This window comes from Oryx dammah, unplaced genomic scaffold, assembly GCF_014754425.2.
Source record: "Oryx dammah isolate SB20612 unplaced genomic scaffold, SCBI_Odam_1.1 HiC_scaffold_1, whole genome shotgun sequence".
NCBI lineage: Eukaryota > Metazoa > Chordata > Mammalia > Artiodactyla > Bovidae > Oryx > Oryx dammah.
In genome coordinates this window covers 1681166-1706481 of record NW_024070185.1, presented here as the reverse complement: position 1 = coordinate 1706481, position 25316 = coordinate 1681166, and the positions used below count along the sequence as shown (strand labels likewise).

The following is a 25316-nucleotide window of genomic DNA, read 5'->3' as shown; positions in this document are numbered from 1 at the left end:
TTATTTTGACTGCCCTAGGCCTTAGTTGCAGCACATGGATTCTTTGAACTTCTTTAAGACATGCAGGATCTTTAGTTGTAGCATGTCTAGTCCCTGACCAGGTATGGAACCTGGACCCCCTGCATTGGACCACCAGGGAAGTGCCCTTCCCCACCGTCTTTTGTCTGCAGCAGCTCACATAATGGAGTGTTTATTTCAGAGGCTAGATGTGATATCTGTTGTCTTGAAAGCATGAAAAAGATCGGAAATAAATATCCTTTTTAAAATTGGATCAGGAGCTTAAAGTTAGGTGAATCCTAGAATCAATCACTCTCTTAAAGAGTACATAGGAATTCTTGATCTCATTTCCATTGTCTTTTATTAATCTATTTCATTAACAGTCTATCCCCTAAATAGTAAACCCAGTGACTTTTAGCTCTAAAAGAGATATTAGTTTCATAACTACTGTTGTTGCAGTATGTGTTTTCTCGACCTGTATTATGATCAGCTGTACTTTTCTTTTGTACTTTTGTTTTCTGTTGTACTTTTGTTTCTATTGTACAGGTTTTCTTGACCTGTACTTTTCTATTGTAGCATTTTATTGGGTCTGAGAACCCTCAAGCATGCAACCCCAACTGCTACAACTGATTTTTTTGTGTCGCTATATGGTTCTGGAAGTTAATGTGTGAATTCTCATTCTTTAGAATACTACAGAATGAGGCCTATATATTTTCTTTTACATATAATTTGATAGAAATGTTTTAAAATGCAGTAATTCTTTAAAGGAAAACCAGATGCTCAGGTGGGTCAGCCTGCGGAGGGCGCACCTGCCCAGGAGGTGGAGTAGGCGGGGCCTCGGCCACGCGCGGGCTTGGATGCGGGCTGGGGGCGGTGCCTTTTCTCTGTGCGCGCGGCGGCGGGGGGAAACGATTGGTGGCCCTTGAACCGGAAGTAGTTGGCGGCGCGCGGGCTCTCTGAGGGACCGGTTGGCACTGCCTCCTCTCGCTGCAGGATGGTGGGCGGTGGTGCGAAGCGTAGACTCCGCGGAGAGGGGCCGCAGGTACCGCATGGAGGTCTGAGGGTGGCCGTGGGCCCGAGGATCGCGCGGCGCGTTTGTCGCCGGCTGGAGGGCAGGCCGCGCGCTGCGGTCGGAGCGGAGAGCGGCGCCGCGCCTCGCCTTTTCGGGTCCCTCGGGGTCGCGCTGACAGCTCAAGGCCGGTTACAGTCTTGGGGTCCAGCCCGGGGGCGGCCACAGCCCGGGGTCTTCAGGGTCAGGTTGGCGCGGCCTGGCGGACCTCCCCCGGGGGGCGGGTTGACTTAGCCTACTCCCCCTACACCACCCTCCCTGTCCCACTGGCCCGGTCGAGCGTAGGAAGCGCGCCTGCACCCGCAGGATGGCGTGGGGGGCCCCTCCCGTGGAGCCGTCCCCGAAGCGGGTGACTCGGGAGAGCGGTGTCGGGGCGCAGCGCCGGCTCGGTCCGGGGCGCTCGGGATAGGGAAGAGGGGCGCTCACTCGGAGGGGTCGTCTGCTCAGGCTTTCCCTGCTATCTCATGCGCGTCAGCACTGCAAGCAGGAAAGAGTCCGACTGGAAAGAGTAAAGGAGGGTTTCCAAAACTTCCTTCGTCAGCTGGGGTGCAGGTGGTGGCGGGGTGGGGGTGAGACGGTGCCGGAGGGCCAAGTTCTGGGCGGCCTTTGCCCCCGTCCCGCTTTCTAGGAATACAAGGGTAAATAAAGGATAAAGGCAGCCTTGAGGGGGACAGGTACTACTTAGTCCTGAACTCTAGTTGAGAACTGGGGGATCCTGAACTAGCATGTGAGCTCAGGCAGCGCTGAAACGCTCTTTCCTCCCTTTAAAAGGGGCAGTGAACTGCTCTGACAGAGTGTTAGTGTTAGGAAAAAAGACTCAGAAATGAAGAGAAGTCCACAGAGGCTACGGTTAACCTAATATAGGTAGCAGTTAGGTATTCTGTGTTAGCACTGTTCTGTCTGTGTCTACAAATTTATTGTCACAGCCTTATGATATAGACCTTTTTTGTAGCTGAGAAGATAGGGCACAGAGGTCAGATAACTGGCCCAAGGTGACAGAGCTGGAAATGGGGAGAGACTAGAATCTCCCTGAGCAGTCTAACCAATATGCAAAACTGGCTTTCATTGAGGTACATTTAAAGGCTCTTCTTTATAACATAGATTTGCGCCTGTCTTTGAAAGTCTAACCAGAGACTGTTACACAAACGAGAGGGAGGGTGGGTCAGGGCTTGATGAGTTCCTGCTGTTGCCTTTTTGCAGTTGGAGAGGCAGCATGCAGTGGTTAAGCACCACAACCGCACCCTGGAGCTGGCCCACCTGGGGTTCAGTGCGGTTCTTCACTTTCTAGGTAGAGACCCAGGGCAAGTCACTTAACCTTAGGTTTCCTCCTCTGTAGAGTGTGGCTAATAGTACCTATTAATAGCTCACAAGGTACTTCTGGGGATTAGATGAGTTCCATCTATAGGCGTTTAGAACAGTGGCAGGCACTGTAGTAAGTACATAACAAGTACTTATCACTAACAGTGTTTACCATCATCTTTATTGCTGTTAGTATCACTATTGGGGCTTCCCAGGTGGCACTAGTGAAAAAGAACCAGCCTGCCAATGCAGGAGACGTAGATGCTTCTGGGTCGGGAAGATCCCCTGGAGGAGGAGATGGCAACCCTCTCCAGTGTTCTTGCCTGGAGAATTCCACGGGCAGAGGAGCTTGGCAGGAAACAGTCCATGGGGTCACAAAGAGCAGCCTTTTTGTTAAGTTAAATTTTTTATGACCTGTGACACATTGTAATCTTTGGCATAATCCACTGTTATCCTTGGTCATGGCCCACTTTGACCTCATTTGTTTAGTTATAGAACAGACACCTGGGAAGCCATTGCCCAGCCCAGGCACTGAGAGGAGGACCACAGCTCTCCATCTTCATGGTCCTCACCTGTCCTTTCTGCCCAGCTCCTTCCTGTTGCCCCTACTCAGTGCATCTACAATCCTCAACTGTTTTTCCCTTGTCTTCTTTTAGCTTTATCACCCATGACTTTATTATGCCTGTCTGAACAATATATTTTGAACTTCATAAAATGGCTGTCATGCTGTATATAATCTTTGGGGATTTTTTCCTTCATTTAATGTTGTTAACATTGATCCATGTTGTTTGTGGCTGTTTCCTTTTCACTAAGTAATACTTCATTTTGAGCCCTCTGAACCCAGTATCACAGAAAACTAACCAATCTGATCACAGGGACCACAGCCTTGTCTAACTCAACGAAACTATGAGCCATGCCATGCAGGGCCACCCAAGATGGACGGGTCATGGTAGAGAGTTCTGACAAAACGTGGTCCACTGGAGAAGGGAATGGCAAACCACTTAAGTATTCTTGCCTTGAGAACCCCATGAACTGTATGAAAAGGCAAAAAGATAGGACACTGAAAGGTGAATGCCACAGGTCAGTGGGTGTCCAACATGCTACTGGAGATCAGTGGAGAAATAACTCCAGAAAGAATGAGATGAGGCCAAAGAAAAAACAACACCCAGTTGTGGATGTGACTGGTGATGGAAGTAAAGTCTGATGGTGTAAGGAGCAATATTGCATAGGAACCTGGAATGTTAGGTCCATGAATCAAGGCAAATTGGAAGTGGTCAAATAGGAGATGGCAAGAATGAATGTCGACATTAATCAGTGAATTGAAATGGCCTGGAATGGGTGAATTTAACTCAGATGACCATTATATCTACTACTGTGGGCAAGAATCCCTTAGAAGAAATGGAGTGGCCATCATAGTCAACAAGAGTGTGAAATGCAGTACTTGAATGCAGTCTCAAAAACAACAAAATGATGTCTGTTCATTTACAAGGCAAACCATTCAATATCACAGTAATCCAGATCTATGCCCCAACCAGTAACGCTGAAGAACCTGAAGTTGAACGGTTCTGTGAAGATGTACAAGACCTTCTAGAACTAACACCCAAAAAAGATGTCCTTTTCATTATAGGGGACTGGAATGCAAAAGTAGGAAGTCAAGAAACACCTGGGGTAACAGGCAAATTTGGCCTTGGAGTACAGAATGAAGCAGGGCAAAGACTATTAATAGAGTTTTGCCAAGAGAACGCACTGGTCATAGTAAACACCCTCTTCCAACAACACAAGAGAAGACTCTACATGGACATCACCAGATGGTCAACACTGAAATCAGATTGATTATATTCCTTGCAGCCAAAGATGGAGAAGCTCTATACAGTCAGCAGAAACAAGACCGGGAGCTGACTGTGGCACAGACCATGAACTCATTGCCAAATTCAGATTTAAATTGAGGAAAGTAGGGAAAACCACTAGACCATTCAGGTATGACCTAAATCAAACCCCTTACGATTATACAGTAGAAGTGAGAAATAGATTCAAGGGTTTAGATCTGATAGACAATGTGCCTGAAGAACTATGGATGGAGGTTTATGACATTGTACAGGAGGCAGAGATCAAAACCATCCCCAAGAAAAAGAAATGCAGATAGACAAAATGGTTGTCTGAGGAGGCCTTACAAATAGCTGTGAAAAGAAGAGAAGCAAAAGGCAAAGAACAAAAGCAAAGTTATACCCATTTGAATGCAGAGTTCCAAAGAGTAACAAGGAGAGATAAAAAAGCCTTCCTCAGAGATCAGTGCAAAGAAATAGAGGAAAACAATAGAATGGGAAAGATTAGAGATCTCTTCAAGAAAATTAGAGATACCAAGGGAACATTTCATGCAAAGAAGGGCACAAGAAAGGACAGAAATGATATGGACCTAACAGAAGCAGAAGATATTAAGAAGAGGTGGCAAAAATACACAGAAGAACTGTACAAAAAAGATCTTCACAACCCAGATAAATCAGGATGGTATGATCACTCACCTCGAGCCAGACGTCCTAGAATGCGAAGTTAGGTAGGAAGCATCACTATGAACAAAGCTAGTGGAGGTGATGGAATTCCAGTTGAACTCTTTCAAATCCTGAAAGATGAAGGTGTGAAAGTCCTGCACTTGATATGCCAGCAAATTTGGAAAACTCAGCAATGCTGCAGTACTGGAAAAGGTCAGTCTTATTTCAAGTCTCAAAAGAAGGCAGTGCCAAAGAATGCTCAAACTACTGCACAGTTGCACTCATCTCACACGCTAGTAAAGTAGTGCTCAAAATTCTCCAAGCCAGGCTTCAACAGCACACGAACTGTGAACTTCCAGATGTTGAAGCTGGATTTAGAAAAGGCAGAGGAACCATAGATCTAATTGCCTACATCTGTTTGATCATCGAAAAAGCAAGAGAATTCCAGAGAAACATCTACTTCTGTTTTATTGACTATGCCAAAGCCTTTGACTGTGTGGATCACAATATGGAAAATTCTGAAAGAGATAGGAATACCATACCACATCACCTGCCTCTTGAGAAATCTGTATGCAGGTCAGGAAGCAACAGTTAGAACTGGACATGGAACAACAGACTGGTTCCAAATAGGAAAAGGAGTATGTCAAGGCTGTATATTGTCACGGTGCTTATTTCACTTCTATGCAGAGTACATCATGAGAAACGCTGGGCTGGAAGAAGCACAAGCTGGAATCAAGATTGCTGGGAGAAATATCAATAACCTCAGATATGCAGATGACACCACCCTACGGCAGAAAATGAAGAGGAACTAAAAAGCCACTTGATGAAAGTGAAAGAGGAGAGTGAAAAAATTGGCTTAAAACATTCAGAAAACTAAGATCGTGGCATCTGGTCTCATCACTTCATGGCAAATAAATGGGGAAACAGTGAGAGACTTTATTTTGGGGGGCAACAAAATCACTGCAGATGGTGACTGCAGCCATGAAATTGAAAGACTCTTGCTCTTTGGAAGAAAAGTTATGACCAACCTAGACAGCATATTAAAAAGCAGAGACATTACTTTACCAACAAAGGTCTGTCTAGGCAAGGCTATGGTTTTTCCCGTGGTCATGTATGGATGTGACAGTTGGACTATAAAGAAGGCTGAGCGCAGAAGAATTGATGCTTTTGAACTGTGGTGCTAGAGAAGACTCTTGAGAGTCCCTTGGACAGCAAGGAGATCCAACCAGTCCATCCTAAAGGAAATCAGTCCTGAGTATTGATTGGAAGGACTGATTCTGAAGCTGAAACTCCAGTACTTTAGCCCTGACGAGAATTTTGAAAAGACCCTGTTGCTGTAAAAGATTGAAGGCAGGAGAAGAGACGACAGATGATGAGATGGTTGGATGGCATCACCGACTCAATGGACATGAGTTTGAGTAAACTCCAGGAGTTGGTGATGGATAGGGAGGCCTGGCGTGCTGCAGTTCCTGGGGTCGCAAAGAGTTGGACACGACCAAGCAGCTGAACTGAAAACTCCATTGTTTGAAAATCCTGTAACCATTCTCCTGTCAGTAGGCATTTTCATCTGTCCTGTTTTCCACTCATAAAACAGTACTTTTCTATGTATATCATCTGGTTCATAAATGCACTTTTCAGATTTTAAATGATACCTAAAGTTACAAAGTCAACTTGAGCCTGAAGGTTAGGATTTCTCAGTCTTGGTTCTGTGGACATTTGAGCCAGTTAAGCTTCTCTTAAAGGGCCTCTCCTGTGTTGTAGGACACTTAGCAGCGTCCGTGGCCTCCACCCACTAGAGTAGCAGTAGCACGCGCTCCCTCCCGAGTTTGTACAACCAATAATGTCTCCAGACACTGCCTAGTGTGTCCCCCTGGAGGCAGGATGGCTCAGGTGGAAAAACCCTGATGTAGATGGAAAGGAAGGAAAGTTCCTAGAAGGAACAGTACCTACCACTTCTCAGAGACTGAAGATGCGTAACCTTCGACCAGGAATTTTATCTCTGCGGAAATGGGCCGGGTATCTAAGGGGCATTGGAAAGCCACTAGCCTACTTACAGAATGCACCTATATTGCAGAGATGCTGGGGGGAGTTTTATAACCAATCTGGCATTAAAGGACCTTTTCTGAAATAATTTTTTAACTGTTTTAATTGTTTTAACCTCTCATATCCAGTTATATCTGACAATTTCCTTCCAGTATGATTGCTTAGTCTGTTTAAACAAGAGGCGTGATGGCATCCTGTTTACCCAAACAAGGCGAAACCTGCTCTTTTCTTTCTTTATTTCATTTTTTATTTTTTATTGGGAGTATAGCCGATTAACAATGTTGTGGTAGTTTCAGGTGGACAGTGATGGGACTCAGCCACACATATACGTGTATCCGTTCTCCCTGCAAACTCCCGTCCCATCCAGGCTGTCATGTAACATTGAGCAGAGTTCCCTGTGCTCTACAATAGGTGCTTGCTGGTTATCCATTGTAAATGTAGCAGTGTGTTCATGTCCATCCCAAGCTCTCTTATCCCTTCCCCTGCATCCTTCCCCACCTCAAACCCCCAGCCCACCCCCAACCATGAGTTCATTCTCTCAAGTCTGTTTCTGTTTTGTAAATAAGTTCATTTGTATCATTTCTTTTTAGATTCCACATATAAGGGATGTCAAAGGATATTTCTCCTCTGTCTGACTTCAGTCAGTGTGACAATCTCTAGATCTAATTATGTTGCCACAAATGACAGTGTTTTATTCTTTTTAATGGTTGAGTAATACTCCATTATATATACACACCACATCTTTATCCATTCCTCTGTTGAGAACTTTCAGGTTGCCTCCATGTTTTGGCTATTGTAAACAGTGCCTCAGTGAACGCTGAGGTACATGCATCCTTTCAGATATGTTTTACTCTAGGTATATGCCCAAGAGTGGGATTTCTGCATCATATGCTAGCTCTATTTTAGTTTTTCTAAGGAATCTTTGTACTGTTCTCCATGGTGGCTGTACCAGTTTATATTCCCACCAACAGTGTAGGAGGGTTCCCTTCTCTCCACACTCTCTCCAGCATTTATTGTTCGTGGATTGTTTGAAGATAGCCGTTCTGGCTGGTGTGAGATGATACCTCATTGCAGTCTTGGTTTGCGTTTCTCTGTTCAGCAAAGTTGAATATGTTTTCATGTGCCCCTTGGCCATCTGTATGTCTTTGTTGGACGAGTGTCTGTTCACTCTTCTGTCCATTTTTTGACTGGGTTGTTTGTTTTGATGTTGTTAAACCTCATGAAGTGTTTGTAAATTTTGAAGACTAATCCATTATAGGTCATATTACATGCAAGTATTTTCTCCCAGTCAGTGGGTTGTCTTTTCATTTTTTTTTAATAGTGTTCTTTGCTGTGCAAAAGCTTTTGAGTTTAAGTAGGTCCCATTTGTTTATGTTTCCATTATTCTGGGAGACAAATCAAAAAAGATATGCTGCAGTTTATGTCAGAGAATGTTTATAGTGCCTGGTCTCACATTTAGGTCTTTAATCTATTTGGGTTTATTTTTGTGTGTGGTGTTTAAGAATGATCTAATTTCATTTTCTTACAAGTAGCTGTCCAGTCTTCCCAGCATCATTTGTTGAAGAGACTGTCTTTCCAACATTGTGTAGTACTGTCGCCTTTGTTGTAGGTTAATTGGCTATAGTTGCATGGGTTTATTTCTGGGTTTTCTATCCTTTCCCATTGATCTGTATTTCTATTTTTGTGCCAGGGCGTACTGTTTTGATGACTGTAGCTTTGTAGTATAGTCTGAAGTCAGGGAGCCTGATTCCTCCAACTCTGTTTCTCTTTTTCACAACTGCTTTAGCTATTTGGGGTCATTTGTGTCTCCATAGAACTTTTAAGATTTTTTGTTCTAGTTCTGTGAGAAATTGGTAATTTGATAGGGATTGCATTGAATCTGTAGATTCCTTTGAGTAATATAGTCATTTTGACAATATTGATTCTTCTAATCCACAATCATGGTATATCTCTCCATCTGTTTATATCTTCTTCAATTTATTTTGTTAGTGTCTTAGTTTCCACAGTATGGGTCTTTTACCTCCTTGGGTAGGTTTATTACTAGGTAGTTTATTCTTTTTGATACAATGATAAGTAGAATTGTTTCTTGAATTTTTCTTTCTGATATTCTGTTGATGCTGCTGCTAAGTCACTTCAGTCGTATCCGACTCTGTGTGACCCCATAGACAGCAGCCCGTCAGGCTCCCCCGTCCTTGGGATTTTCCAGGCAAGAGTACTGGAGTGGGGTGCCATTGCCTTCTCCCATTCTGTTGCTAGTGTATAGAAATGCAACAGATTTCTGAGTTAATTTTGCATCCTGCGACTTTAGCAGACACATTGATGAGCTCTGGTAGTTTTCTGGCAGCATCTTTAGGATCTTCTGTGTATACTGTCATGTCAGCTGCAGACAGTGACAGTTTAACTTCTTTTCTAATTTGGATTCCTATTCTTTCTTTCTCTTCTCTGATTGCCATAGCTAGTACTTCCAAAACTGTATTGAATAAAAGTGGCGAGAGTGGACATCCTTGTGGGCATTCTTGTCTTGTTCCTGATCTTAGATGAATGCTTTCAGCTGTTCATCATTGAGTATGATGTTGGCTGTAGGTTTGTGCTGTATGGTCTTTATTATGTTGAGGTGTGTTCCCTCTGTGCTTACTTTCTGTAGTCTTTATTGTAAACAGCTGAATTTTGTCAGAGGCTTTTTTCTGCATCTGTTGAAATGATCATATGTTTTTATTCTTCAGTTTGTTAATATGGTGCATAACACTGATTTGCAAATATTGAAAAATCCTTGCTACCCTGGGATGAATCCCACGTGCTCATGGTGTATCATCCTTTTAATGTATTGTTGGGTTTGGTTTGCTGGTATTTTGTTGAAGCTTTTTGCGTCTGAATTCATCAGTGATACTCACCTGTAACTGTCTTTTTTTGTGTGGTGTCTGTCTGGTTTTGGTCCAGGGCAATGGTGGCCTCTTCGAGAGTGTTTGGAAGTGTTCCTTTCTTTACAGTATATGGCGACATAAACTTGGTGAACCTGATCTTGGAATTTACAGGAGAAGTGGAGGGGAAGATCTTTGGAAGGGGCTGCAGTCTCTCACAATGACAGTTGAATGGGCTGTCAGTAAATTATGAATTGTGTCTCTTTAAAGCTCACACTGGGGTTTCCCAAGTGGCACAGCAGTACAGAATCCATCTGCAACGCAGAAGATGCAGGTCTGATCCCTGGATTGGGAAGATCATTTTGAGTAGGAAATGGCAACCCACTCCAATATTCTTGCTTGGGAAATGCTGTGGACAGAGGAGCCTGGTAGGCTGTAGTCTGTGGGGTCCCAGAGAGTTGGACGTGACCTAGTGCACCACACACACCTGTGAAGGCATCTGGTCCTGGACTTTTGTTTGTTGAGAGTTTCTTGATAAACATAGTTTCAATTTCAGAGTTCGTGGTTGACCTATTCATATTTTCTGTTTCAGTTTTGGGAGACTGCATCTTCCTAAGACTGTCCATTTCTTCTAGGTTGTCCATTTTATTGGTGTGTCGTTGCTCGTAGTAGTCTCTCATGATCCTTAGTGTTTCTATGGTGTCCACTGTAACTTCTTCATTTTCATTTCTCATTGTATTGACTTGAGTCCTCTCCCTTTTTGCCTTGATGAGTCTGGCTAAAGGTTTATCAATTTTGTTTATCTTTTCAAAGAACTAGCTTTTAGTGTTGTTGATCTTTGCTGTTTCCTTTTGTCTCTGTTTCCTTTATTTATGCTCTGATCTCTATGATTTCTCCCTTTATACTAATTTTAGGTTTTGTTCTTCTTTCTCTAGTTGCTTTAGGTATAAGATTAAGTTGTTTATTTGAGATTTTTCTTGTTTCTTGAGGTAAGATTCTGTTGCCCTAAACGTCCATCTTAAAACTGCTTTTGCTGCATCCCATAAAACCTTGCCCTTTTCTTATTCCTCATTTCCTGCTATTTACCTTTTCTTTTATACATTTTGGTTTTTTGCTTTCTGTGTTTCTATTATCTTAGATGTGTTTAGATATTTGTTGTGTGTGCCCCTCCTGACCCAATGTATTATGAACTGTTCTTTTTTTCCTTGCCCAAAAGAATCCCCAGATTTTACTCAAACACCATATATAGAGTTTTAAAGAAAATGCATGTATCTCATAGAGTTGGGTGAATAAGATGAGCGATATCGTTGAACAGTCCATTCTGCTGAAATTACTTTTAAAGAAACTAACTTTTGTGTGCTGATTTTCAGTGTGAAAAACTGGTCGATGTGAAGAAGAGTAAGTCCTGTGAAGCTGATGTGCCCAGTGACCTTCGAAAAGAGGTGGAAAGCCATTACAGGCTTCCTCTGCCTGAAGATTTCTACCACTTCTGGAGGTTCTGTGAAGGACTTGACCCTGAACAGCCAGCTGGTGAGTGTTCCAGAACCTTCCTCCTGCTGCTGCCAGTGGAAAAGACAGTAGGAAGCTGGACTCAGGATCTAAACAGTTCACAGAAAAGGAGCTTCCCCAAAGAGGTGTGAAATCAGAGAAGCAGAAGGTAATGGGGTCACTGTGACCTGTTACACTAGCAGAGGTGCATCACCCCGCAGTGTGCTCTGATGAGCGGCTGGGGAAAACGGGTGCACACTCTGGCCGTGAGCGTGACTTAGCAGCTGCTTCTAGGAGCCTGTTGGACGGACACAGTGAAGCAAGAAGTAGGAAGCAGCGTATCTGCTCACTGTCACACATCTGTTCAGTGGACTGTGTATATAGTTTCAGAATAATCCGGCAGATTTGTAGGCAGTAATAAAGCATCGTGCCTGGAATATTTTAAGTGAGAAAAGAGACCGTGTATAGCTTTTGCTGCATTAGTGTTACATCGGGAACATACACAGCCACGCACACAGATACATACCACACTCAGACATACAGACACAACGTGCACACAGAGACACAAGCACACATCCCTGTATACTTTGTGGGCATACTGTCCCTAGAAGGTACACCAAAAACGGGTCATGTTGCAGCAGTTACTTTTCCTTGTTACCCTTTTGTACTGATGGAGTGTCTTCATGCAGTGCGGGGAAGCACTCCCTAGACTGTAGACTGTAGACAGGAACGTATACCGGGAGAGAGCTGGGCTTGGGCTGTGTTATCCACACACTGCAACTGTGCAGCAGCAACCTGTCTACAAGTATTCATACATGTGTACAAGCATGTTAGCAGAGATGGTCACTGAAGCAGTGTTTAGAATGAAAACGTAACAAACAGTAAATGCCTATCAATAGAGTAGACATCCTCTTTCTTTAAAGAAACATTTAGTAGCCTGAGAAACTATTCAGAGGATTTAAGTGAGAACAGGATGAAGAACTAAAAAGCAGAGTACAAACAGCAAGATCTCCCTTTATAGCCCTATCTCATATCTGTTCATGGAGGGGGATGTTATTTTTCTCCCTCCAAGTCAACTGTCTCCATGCCCTTCTCACTGTTGGCCCTTCCAAGAGCTCCCCCTCCACAGGATCCTGGGCCCTGGTCCTGCCTCTGCGGGAAGCAGAGGGGCCTGTCTGTTGTAAGCGTGCACACCTGGCGACTCTGATCAGTGACTGGAGAAGGAAGTGGATTCAGCCTGGGTTAGGGTGAGCCAGACGGAGCGCCCAGGAGGCCAGGAATTGAGACTGATCAGTAGTTGAGGTGGGGGAGGGAGGAAGTACTTTAATTAAACACGTTTGTAGTTAAATTACTTGTCCTCATCTGCTAGCCCTCTTGCCTCTCCCTTGGTCTGGGTATGCTCAAATATTTGAGGCAACAGCTGCATTGCATAGTAATGAGACAAGCTAAACCTCTGCAGCTCTAATAGGCCCCCAGGAACACAGAACTGCCCTTTTGGGCCAAAGTCAGAAACAGCGGGAGTGTTTGAAATGTCCTCAGTGGTAAAGTTACGAGGAAATCATTGCTCTGATTTCTTTTCATAGAGTGTTTACAGCAGACATCTTCACATGACTGAAGACTTCTTTTACTTTAGAAGCTCTTTTTAAAGACAGTTGCTTAGAAACATTTTTCTGAATGAAAGGTACTATTTTCTGCTTCTTCTAAGTAAACTTGTTTAATTTATAGATTCGCTATCTGCAAGCCTTGGACTTCGATTAGTGGGTCCTTATGATATCCTTGCCGGAAAACATAAAATAAAGAAAAAGTCAGCAAGCTTGAATTTTAATCTTCACTGGAGATTTTACTATGATCCTCCTGAGTTCCAGACCATTATTATTGGAGACAGTAAAACTCAATTCCACATGGGGTATTTCAGGTAAGGGTCATTTCTTCTAAAATACAGCTTTGTCATTGTTTAGTCACTGAGTTGTATCTGAGTCTTTGTGACTTCGTGGACTGTAGCCTGCCAGGCGCCTCTGTCCATGGATTGTCTAGGCAAGAATACCGGAGTGGGCTGCCATGCCCTCCTCCAGGGGATCTTCTCAACCAGGGATTGAACTTGAGTCACCTGCATTGGCAGGCGGATTCTTTAGCGCTGAGCCACAAGGGGAGCCCTTACTTCTCCCAAAATACAGCTATTGTCCCTTTTATGAGTGCGAGCAGACATTCACCAGCCTCCCCAAGGCAAAGGGCATGTGCCCTCTGTTGGTGGGTGTGTGGGCCGTCTGCTTTTCTAACCTACTGACCTACCCTGGAATGGATGAACTTGTTAGGCCAGCCTCATCAGTTTTTCTGCTGTGCTTATAAACCTTTTTCTTTGGGGTTGAGAAGAGCTCTTTTTGCCCAGGGAATCGGAGCAGCTGCTGTGACTTAAGTCAGGCATGTGCTTCCGAGGGCCGTGGAACTAAGCATGCACTCTGGAGCAGGCTGGTCCTCTTGTTTATTGTCCGGGAACTAAGCATGCACTCTGGAGCAGACTGGACTCTTGATTATCGAGTGGGTGGCCCTGTACCAGTCCCCTGTACCCGTGACTTTCTGTGACTCACTTTCATTCCACACACCTAATAAGAATGTCCAGGGGTAAATGGATACACGCAAGAGGCTCAGACTTTTAGAAATAGAGCTGGTTGGGGTGGGGATCCCTTGTCCACTTGAGAGGTGCTGTCCTTGACGGCGGGGTGAGGGACAATGTGGAGGGAATGTAGGGGTGCTGTGGGCACCCAGGGCTGGGAGTCGGGCCCTGACCCGCTGGCCTCCCGCTGCCTGTCCAGGACCTTAGCTGAGTCACTTGGTCTCTCTGTGTGGTTTCCTAGTCATACAGTAAAGGGACTTGGTCGTCTGTATGCTTCCCAGCCCTTTCACCGCATATATTCTGTGATCTTCGTGTCTCATTTCTTTTTGCTGCTCTACCTTCTTACTTTTTCACAGACTGTAAAACTGGGGTGGGATGATAGTATGTAATTTCACCCCCTTTTGACAAGCTTTATTCCCCCTTTGTGTTTAGGTGTAAAAGTAACTAGGTCCTAAGAATCTTAATCTTAGGTTCTGTTATATAAATGAGATTTGTTGTGGATATTCCTAAGAATCCTAGAACTTAAACCTAGCAAATTCATTAGCAATTTTTTAAAAGACATGCAGATATAAATTCTTATTTTCAAACCTAAAATCCTCCCTTCTGATAAGTTACAGGCAGCTAAATTTTTACTACCTTTCGTTTAAACAGGGATTCTCCTGATGAACTTCCTGTATTTGTCGGTACAAACGAAGCAAAGAAAAATTGTGTAATTGTTCAAAGTGGAGATAATGTGTTTGCTGCAGTCAAGTAAGAAAATATTTCACTACCTCTCCTATTGATAATATTTGTTTACAATTTTTAGACCGTATCAGTCTGTCTCTGATGGGAATTGAGATTAAAAAAAATTTTTAGAGCATTTCCATGAATTTTGCAGACTTCCCTTGCATACACACTTCATCTTTTCACCAAACAATAGACTCTTTTCTAACTACTTAATGAAAATATTACTTAAACTTGACCTTATTTGTCCTATGGCAAGGTCACAGGATTTTTAGGCATCTGACTTTAAACACAGTCATGGCGAGCTCCTACTGATAAGCTACATTACGTGGAATGTGATTCACACAGGAGGTTGAGTGTCGTGAAGCAGGCAGTCTGCACATCCTGGGAGCAGGGTGGGAGTGAGGGGCCGGTGGAGGGGTGTTGTTGACTCAGCTCAGTGGTGGGTGGTCTCTGACCCCCCGAGAAGAGCTGGGGAGTGGGGCTCCGGGACTACATTGTCTGGCAGGATCTGGGCCAGTGAGAGGGAGCCCCTTGCCCGCCGTCCCTGGACACTGGGGATGGGACAGGACGGTCATGTGCCTCTGCGAGCCAGTGGGGCTGGATCCGGTCTCCACGCTCTGATATCAGGGCCTTGTCTTCAGTAGGGCAGGGGGGCGGGCGGCATGAGCTGAAGCACAGGGTGGGCGTGGCAGGGGCACCTTGCTTTGTCTTGGGCAGCTGCAGGCCCCATCCGCAGCAGCTGTGCAGTGGGCTGTAATAAAATGAAGGCATCTGACTCGTCTTAAGTATAAGTAGATCATGTTCGTGTGACGTCTTTTAATCACCTGCTTTTAAAAAGACTGATTCCCTGTGCTTGCATGGCACAGATTTGCAGTAAGCAGAACTCAGACTCAGTCTGTCAGTGCTCCTGCAGGGCCCCTGCACGTGCACACCGCTGCGTCTGAAGGGCGGAGGGCTCCCGACAGGCTCCCTTCTCTCCTGGCAGCTCTGACGTTACAGAAGGTGTGGCTTGTTCTTCATATTTTATATGGTTCTTCACACCCTTCGGGTTTATTGTTGCGTTTAAACTGGTGCCACCTTTATTGCAAACGGTAGTTGTTTGTTTCCTTGTCTCCTGCGCTGATGTGTGGGTTCATGGGAGAGAGGCTTTTTCCTGTGTGCGGCGCCTGCTCTGTGAGTCAGGCATTCAGTCCACAAACTCTTTGACAGCAGAACCACCACGTTTCCTTCAGTCCTACTGGTCTTATTAAAGAGAAAGTTCAGTTGTTATCTAAAATAATACAAGATTGTTCTGGCATTTTTTTAGCTTATCAGAGAACACAGAAGAAAGAAAACAAAAATTAATTGGTGATAAATTTATAACTTAGGTGAAGACCAGCAAGGATTTGAGTAGCTAGTGTTATTCAAAAAATGTTTTGTACTTCGGTAATTTATATCAAACATATGTTTGATAAAGTATTAATAATACTTCTATAGGTTATAATACTTTTCATGTATTATAGATTATAGTACTTTGCGTATATTTAGTATAATTTTTGAGACTTTATTGAAATCAGTTAATTAAAATAATTTGTATATCAGCCTGAGTAAGGTATTTTCAGGCAGACCATTTGTTAAAAACAAATTATTTATGCCCAGGGAAACTAGTTTTCTTTGTGTAAGATTTAATAATAGCCCAAGAAAATGCAAATTCGGCTAACAAAGGTGAGGAAAAATTAAAGAGTGGTAATACCCACTGGAGATCAGCCCTGGGTGTTCTTTGGAATGAATGATGCTAAAGCTGAAACTCCAGTACTTTGGCCACCTCATGCGAGGAGCTGACTCATTGGAAAAGACTCTGATGCTGGGAGGGATTGGGGGCAGGAGGAGAAGCAGACAGAGGATCAGATGGCTGGATGGCATCACTGACTCAATGGACGTGAGTTTGAGTGAACTCCGGGAGTTGGTGATGGACAGGGAGGCCTGGCGTGCTGCGATTCATGGGGTTGCAAAGAGTCAGACATGACTGAGCAACTGACCTGAACTGAACTAAATACCCAGTGGTGTTTACGGTGTAAGAAATCTTTGTGCTCTGTGTTAATTGGTAAAACATTTATGGAGAGCAGTTGGAATATGGCTGTTTATATATTTTTTCAAAGATTTCTTCACAGATAATGAAGATTGCCACGTACTGTGCTACACCTTAAATTAACAATTCCATTCCTAGCTCCTTATCTGGAGAAATTTTGAGTTCGTACACAGATATCTGTGTATATTTCAGGTTATTTATAAAAAAGAAAAGTTGGAAAAAATGCACATTTCCAGCAGTGGAGAAAGTTAGGTGAGTAAGTAGAGACTACCCATGCAGTGTAGACCGGGATACTGATCCGTCAGTTTAGGAAGGTGTGGACACACTGCGTGAGGAGGTCATGTGACAGAATGGTGTGGAAAGGTCCCTGCTTCACATCCTGGAACGCACACACAAATCTGGGTAGACTGGAGGTTCTAAAATACATATCTTTATACAACAGAATTAGAAGGTATTTTCTTTATTCTGTTCTTTCTTTTCCCTAAAATAATTGTAGCAGTAGTCTGGACCTCACATACCTCCTGAAAGGTCTCAGAGACTGTGGGGTGCACAGGCCACTCTGGGCACTGATGCTGAGTTAATGGTTTGAGACCTGCACATGGGAGCTTCACCTCAGCTGCTGCTGCTCAGCTCCTCCAGAGCAGGACTCGGGAACAGTTTTTAAAACTACCTGTTACAGGTAAATTTGAGTATAGCCCAGAGGTCCACTTCTGTAACTAATTAAATCAACATTCATTTCAGTGGACGTTTAATGGCTGCGTACTTCGATCCAGGCCCAAGACCATTTAAAACATTTGCTACTTACTGTAAATACGGCCAGAGTGTCAGGTCTTGGGTCGAGTTGCACTGTTAAATATCCTCTTCTCCTCTCCCCTGTGCCCCAACGTCCTCTGCCGCCCCGCCTTGCTGTCCTGTGTCATGCGGACTTAATCTCATAGCCCACGACTTTTCAAGCAGTGGCTCTGAGTAGAGTCCTTGAAACTGGGAACCCAGGAGGTTCTGACACGTGCTCAGGTCCGGAACCCTAACTGAAGGGCAGCTCTCAGACGGTGGGGCGTGGAGCCTGCCCGCTGGCTCAGGGGCCGTGAGGGGTGCTCTGGGCGGTGGTGGGGTGTTCTCTCACCCCTCAATGGGCGGGCGGCAGCGGGTGAGCGGCGGACAGGGTGCGGTCACAGCACGGTCCCCAGCTTGCTGACAGAGCTGGAAGGACGAATCGCCCTGCGGCTGGGCGCCGGGTGGGCAGTGCGGAGGGTCTGTCTCGGTGAGAGAGGCCCTGCGGGACCAAGTGCTGAGCTCAGCTGTTTTCCACTTCCACTGGAGACGGTGGCCGGCACACAGCCGGGTATTCCGACCTGAGCTTTCGGGAGACGTTTTCTCAAATGAACTGATGGAGACAATTGACTGTTTGCTGTCATTTCTAAAAATTCAAGATTTGAAAAGCACACATTAGAATTGGGGGAAGTTGTAACCAGCCTTGTGAGCGTGGCAGCCGCTCACTTCCTGAAGACTTTGCTACTGTGATGGATGGTACTGTGGCTGTGGTCTCCCCTACCATAAAGGGATGGGGAGTCTGGTGTGACAGCTTCACTCCGGGGGAGCGCTCTATAGCCTAGTGAACTGATCTTTTCCTCACGAACCGCAGGAGTCTCCCGAGGTCCAGGCTCACTCACGGCTCACGGAACAGCACAGGACGTTCTGGCTGTTTCCACGGGCACATCTCCACCCCGAGCACCACAAAGCGGTGTCAGAGCGCAGGTGTGAAGCTGAGACGGAGCTGAGCAAGCAGGAGCGGAAGTGGTCCTGCCGGGTAGCAGGGCCGCCGGTAGGGGTGGGCCCTGTCCTGGAGGCCCTCCTCGTGGGCCCGAGGGAGGAGGGAGGAGGCGCTGCGTGGAGAGGGGCAGTGAGGGGACCGCGGCCGCAGTGTGCTGTGTGGTCCTGTTGACAGACAGACCTGACTCACCGCTGCTGAGGCGAGTCAAGGTGTGCTGGGACTTTGCTGTAATTAGGAGACTCTGATCCTGGTGGTCTTGGCTTTAACCAGCGCACAGTTATTCTCTCAGCTTGGGTATGGTGTGGTCCTCTGCCTCAGCTTCATGATCTGTAAAATGGGGATGAGAACAATGCCCCAGCGGGCGCTGCCCAGCATCAGTGCTGGGCAGGAGCAGCTTCCTCCAGCGAGCCTGGCAGTGGCTGCAGGAAGGGGACTGACGTGTGTTCAGCTGGGCCAATTCCAGCTTGCTCGTGCACTCTTGACTTTCTGCTCTAGTGGTAGAAGTCGTCTTTTTTAAAAATTACTGCGGTAAAGTTGGTTTACAGTGTTGTGTTAGTTTCTGCTATACAGCACATGAATGAGTTACACATATATCCCGTTTTTTAGATTCTTTTCCCATGTAGCTCATTACAGATTATTGTGTAGAGTTCCCTGTGCTGTATACAGTAGGTCCTTATTAGTTATCTGTTTTATATAGTGTGTATATGTCAGTCCCAATCTCCCAATTTATCCCTTACTTCCTGGTAACCATAAGCTTGTTTTCTACATCTGTAATTCTATCTTTTGTTTTGTAGGTAAATTCATTTGTATCCTATTTTTAAGATTCTTTTCCTCACTTCACGTAGTATGATAGTCTCTGGGTTCATCCATGCTGCGCAGATGACATTATTTCGTTCTTTAATTGCTGAGTAGTATTCTATTGTATGTAGGTACCACATCTCTACCCACTCCTCTATTGATGGACATCTAGGTTGCTTCCATGTCCTGGCTGTTGTGAATAGTGTGCAGTGAACACGGGGGTGCACAGACATGTCTTTTCAGATTATAGTTTTCTCCAGGTGTGTGCTCAGGAGTGTGACTGCTGTATCATACGGTAGCTCTGTGCTTAGTTTTTTGAGGACCCTCCATACTGTTCCCCATAGTGGCTGCAACCAATTTAGGTTCCCACCAACAGTGTAGGAGGGTTCCCTTATGTCCACATGCTCTCCTGCATTCTTAACATAAAATTATTTCCATAACTGGCAATAATGTACTATTTCGCATACCTTTAAAATTTATTTTGTATACTTCGCTGGCAGTCTGGTAATTAAGACTCTGTGCTTCTACTGTTGGGGGACATGAGTCCAATCCCCTATGGGGGAACTAAGATCCCACACGCCTTACCGTGCAACCAAAAAAACAAATAAAAAGTGAAAATAAAAGTTACTTTAAAAAAAAAAAGTTATTTTGAATTGTGCTTTTTGTATTAGCTTATAAAATAGTTTTGCTTTCCTTTACATTTTTAAAATTTCTTAACACAGATTTGAAGGTAACATTTAAAAGAATTTGCTGATGTTTAAGTATTATAAAGGTCCTCCCGTTCTGCAGAAGTGCAAAATCCTTTTTTGGAGTCTCCACATTCTTTTCTCCTGTTACATCAGACTTCTGCAAGGTTGTATGTCAGATCCTAGCATCAAGTGATGCAACATAAACTTGGCTTAACCTCACTTTTTAGCTACCTTATGTCTTGGCTGTAGACATCACGGGGATAAGCAGATCTTGTTTGCTGTTTCTGTGACTGGCAGGTATTTATTAATACTGCTTTTCTCTTGCCTGAAGAATCTGTTAGGGGCTTGAGAGAACGTTATTCTGGCTCTGAACGTGGTTATTCTGCCCTCTATTTCTCAGGGTCTGATGTCTGTAACTTGGCTCCCCTCAACTTCCCAGAGTCGGTGCACTTAGTACAGTAGTAGTGGACATACGAATGAGGGCTACATACTAATGAGGGCTTTTACTTCTTTTTCAGATTATTTTTGATGAAAAAACTTAAAGAAGTAACAGATAAGAAGAAAACTAGTCTCTTGAAAACCATAGATGAGAAACTCACAGAAGCAGCCAGAGAACTGGGGCTCTCCCTGGAGCAGAGAACTGTGAGGATGAAGCAGAGAGACAAGAAAGTATGAGTCCCATCTGTCAGTCTCTGTTTGCTGTTTCAGGGTGGGGGCCGGCGGGGGTGGGTTCCCGCTCTCCTTTCCCGCTCACCCGCATCTCCCTCCCCTCCCCTTCTGAGGAGAGCTGCCCTCACCTCCCGCAGGGCTGGCTCCAGGGTGGCCCGGGGCTGGACTGGAAGGGTCCTGCAGGTGTGGTAGGCACGGGACGGGGCACCCTTTCTGTGGTTGCAGAGCTCAGGCCAGGCCAGCCCGGTCTCTCTTTAGTCTTGATCTACCAGTCGCTCATCTCATAGTAGAAGAGTGGCTTTGTACCTCACATTTGCTTACATTTCTTTTTTTAGTAGCTAAGGTTGGATGATTTCATGCCAGGTGCTCTTGGGTAGATTTGTAAAGGTCTACCTTACGGGCTTTATAGTCAGCCCTGAGGGTAGTTGGCATATGGGCAACGTTGGTCCTGAGCTGTGTATTGGGGCGTGTGAATTCCTCCAGGAAATGGTGTGAGAAGTCTTCTCTCCTTGCTTTATTGAGCCCACCAGCCTTCCTTTTGCGCCTGCTGTGTGAGTGGAGTTTCAGAAACAGCAGATACCTCTGGGTTTGGGATCCTTTGGGTTTTTCACTTGTACCTGCCTGGGTAACTTAACAGAGAAGCTGAAAGAATTTTGCTTTGGGGCAAATGAGAATTCTGAGTCTGTCTTGATAACCCTGGGGAGGAGGGACATTTATTACTGGAGTCTGGACAGCCAGTCACCTCCAGCCTCTGAGCAGTGTCTCCTGCATGTGGCTGCTTCATCTGCGCATTCTCAGCCAAATGAAGTACTAGTCAACCCTGAATAAGTTAGTACTGTTAACTAAGTACTTTAGCTTAGTTATTGAAAATCCTACTCCAGTTGCTTTTCTGATCCTGACGCAGCTGCCGAGGTGGGTGACTTTCACATAAGTTGTAGTCACTGAATTCCTGTCTTACCAGCTCTTTTAGTCCTTGAGGTCAGGAAGTAGTTTCTAAAAATGTCCATGGAATGATAAACTCCCTGCATAGGGCATTTCGAGGGGCTCTAAGATTTCATGTTGCTGTTCTACCTCTCCAGTTTTCACCAGGGGCCTTTTCCCACCTTAGAGTGAGGGGAGGGGAGCATGTCTCACCCCATTGTGACGTAGCCTGGGAAACACAGAAATAAACGAAACCTTAGAACCATGATTTCAGCCATGGTTATATCATTTGCCTCCATAAAGGGTGCCCCAGAACTAGAAGCTGCCTGACTTAAGGGAAGTTTGCTGGCAAGTCTGAATGCTCCTGGTGAGACGGGTACCTGCGTTTCACAGACGGGCAGGAGTTCTTCACATCCCCTCCTGCTGGGCGGGCCTTCTGGCTCTCTGCCAGCAGCTGTGGCCTGAATTGACACCACCCCCTGCCTCTGTGGTGGGGCACACGGGGATGACTTCCGTATGCTGACAGTAAAAGTCATTCATTTCACTGCTCTGTAATTATTTCAAGTGCTTGACTTCTACCTGATTTCAAAGGAAAGAAATAATAGTAAACTTATGCCCTGGGGTCCAAATTTACTGAAATAAAAGGCACAAATTATATTTTGGCAGAAGTCTTAAGGGTTTGTGTATGAGCTTTATTCGCCCCCTCTTTGTTGTTTTTGTCTATTTTCCATGTTATTTTGGTGTTTTATTTAAGGTGGTGACAAAGACCTTTCATGGAGCAGGCTTGGTTGTCCCAGTGGATAAACATGATGTTGGATACAGAGAGCTCCCTGAAACTGATGGTAAGGTATTTATGTGGCCATGAGCATGTGTTAATGTGTGGGGGTAGTTTCCTTGTGTTGAGTAGGTGGATACAGTTCCCCACCCCACCTGCAGTGATGAAGGGCTCAGGCTCTGGGGTCAGGGAGCCTTGAACTGAAGCTGGGTTTGCAGCTGTGTGGCCTTAACCAGTTGTATAACTTTATTAAACCACGTCTTCCATCTGTCACATGGTGAGTGGCAGTGAGTACCGTCCATAGGGATGTCTGGGAGTAACCCAATACATAAGGTGCTTATTAATGCACTGCTTGCCTAACAGTGCTCGGAAGTGTTTTTACAAGTTTAAACAATACGAGCCTATGGTCTAGGTGACTTTTTCTATTTCACAACCTTTGACATTACGGTCAACTTACACTATAGTAGTTTCTGAAACAGCGTGTGTTTGTGGACAGTTTTCCATCTCAATGTAGGTTTTTTTAGCTTTTAGAAGCCCATCCTGAGTTACTTCTTATGTAAGTGTAAGCACTCTTTGCAAATGGACTTTTCATACACAAAATCTAATTATTGCGTTGCTGAAAAGGAGGATAAAATCTCTCCTGAGCTCTCTGTCCCCTGCCCTTCCCCTTTCCTTTTCTCCTGGGAACACCCCTTCATCTGGCTCCCTTGGGAGGAGAGGGGTGGGGCGTGCAAACAAGAGGGCATGGAGATCAGAAATGTGAAAGCACTGTTTCCTCTAACGTGGATAAATGTTAAGCAGTTTTCTCTATTTCACCTCAAAAATTGCATTTGTGCTGTGGCTCCACACCCTCATGTTGGTAAAGGAATTGGTAAAGGTTTAATTCCCCAGTGATTTGTCTCTTGTATTTCTTTTTCTGTACTGCTTTTTAAAAGTAAGTTAGACGAAGGCAAAAGAGCAAACTTTACTGTTAGGATTTTTTTTTTTAATCCATCTTCTGGTGTATGAGCCCAGAGGTGGGCTCTGTGTCTGCTCGGTCGCCATGCTGTTTTTTATTTTTTTCAACCATTTAAAAATGAAAACACATTCTTATCTTGAGGACAGTTAAAAACAGGTGGGTCAGGCTTGTCCATGGTCTGTGCACCCTGCACTAGCCCAGGGTAAATATCTGGAAGCTGGTGACTCCTGGTTGTAGTTAGACTCATGGAGAAACCACTTTGCTGGAACAAGAAATGGATTTTGTTAAAGATTCGAGCATAAAAATGGCATAAGTAACACGGCTGATGTGAGTTACAAGCACCAAGGCAGGAGGCCCCCAGGGACGGTGTCACGGGGAGGCGTGGGTGCTCACAGGTAATACTGCGGCCCTGCTCTCTCAGCCAGCCTCAGGAGAATCTGCAGGACAATTGTGGAGGCCCCGAGCGACGCCGACAGACTGCAGGCCTTTGCCCCCGTCCAGGAGATGATGACCTACGTGCAGTTTGCTAACGACGAGTGTGACTATGGGATGGGGCTGGAGCTGGGGCTAGACCTCTTCTGCCACGGCTCCCACGTGAGTGAGCACCCCCCCCCGCCAACACACACACACACGGGTGGGGTTTGGACTCAGCTGGAATTTCAAAATGAACTTTTTGAAATGATTTTAAGCAAATTCTTAAAAGATTCTTGAGTTCTAAGAATATTTCTTATTTGAGGTTCATCTTATGTTCTGGCCAAGGTGAATGACCAAGACTTTTTTGCCTTCAGGTACATGTTAACATGGGGCTTCCCAAGTGGTTCAGTGGTAAAGAAACCCGCCTGCCAATGCAGGTTCGATCCCTGGGTGGGGAAGCTCCCCTGGAGAATCCCATGAACAGAGGAGCCTGGTGGGCTGCAGTCCTCAAAAGAGTTGAACATGACTTAACAACTCAACAACAAATGTTAAGTTTGTTGTTAAGTCTGTGTAGCTACGTATACAGCTTCAGAGTGACACGTACACCTTCTTGGGCTCCATCTCATTCTCCTTAGAGGATCTGTTCTGTGCTAGATGAAGAGTCAATGCTATTTGGAAATATGCTTTAAAATCTTTAAAATGTAGTGGGGATATTTTATCATTAACACCTCATTTAATAGGAGAAACCCACTTACAGCTCCAGCAGTGGGTACCTCAGCTCTAGTTGGTTCAGAGTCAGGGAGGCAGGTGATATGGTGACTTCGGGGCTGTCACCTGCCTCAAGTCCTGTCTTCCCAGCAGTAGCCGTGGGAGTGTAGGGAGCGCTCCCGGAACCTCTGTCCTGCTTGTGGCTGCAGTCTGTCCTCCCTGGCCACGGCACCTGGAGACAGGTGAAGGGTCTGCGTTTGGGATGCGGGCTCTGTTAAACAAGTGCCTGCTGCACTCTGGCTAATGTCACCTTCTTTGATTTTTCAGTATTTTCATAAAGTTGCTGGCCAGCTTTTACCTCTGGCCTATAATCTGCTGAAGAGGAGTCTCTTTGCGGAAATTATTGAAGCTCATCTGGCAAACAGGTGCCAAGAGGACGTGGACCAGCTCGCAGCATGAGTGGGGCTGCCTCTCTGGTGTACAGGACTGCAGAGCTTTAGTGTGAAACATGTTCTTCTGTTTTTAAGGACTACAGGAAATAAATGGATGGCAACTTTACTTTTCTAAAGCGCTAGTGGCCTGCTTTTCTTTCACAGACAGTTGAGTCACCTGCACGGTGATGCCCACCTCACCTACGGAAGAGGGGGCTCAGCCCCACTGTCCCCTCCAACAGCAGGCCATGCCCAGTGCCTGTGGATGAGCCCGGAGGAGTTGGGTCCCGAGACTAGGGGTTAACATGAGCTGCAACCCCAAGGATGGGGCCTTGGGGCTCTCCCCAGCCCCTCCCCAGCTTCAGGTGGACAGCATTCACTCAGCCCCTGGGGTTCATTCCTTCCAGCACTGCTCACAGGGCTCAGCCTGTCAGTACAGCACAGGATGTGGACACAGTGTGTGCTCAACACGCCAGGGGGATAAAGTACACACTGGGTCTCCAGTGCAGTCAAAGGGGAGCTGTGTTTCACCAGATG

At 45.4% G+C, this 25316-nt stretch overlaps 1 protein-coding gene across 1 annotated transcript; it reads left to right on the top strand.

The window, feature by feature from the left end:
• Positions 1-893: 893 nt before the first annotated feature.
• On the top strand, positions 894-24916 carry LOC120854807 (histone PARylation factor 1). The gene is made up of 8 exons (XM_040229143.1): positions 894-1039; positions 11123-11282; positions 12966-13155; positions 14503-14601; positions 20422-20572; positions 22248-22335; positions 23648-23820; positions 24676-24916. Exons 1-8 carry the CDS (start codon positions 992-994, stop codon positions 24805-24807), a joined length of 1041 nt encoding a protein of 346 aa, XP_040085077.1. The 5' UTR covers positions 894-991; the 3' UTR covers positions 24808-24916.
• Positions 24917-25316: the final 400 nt, after the last annotated feature.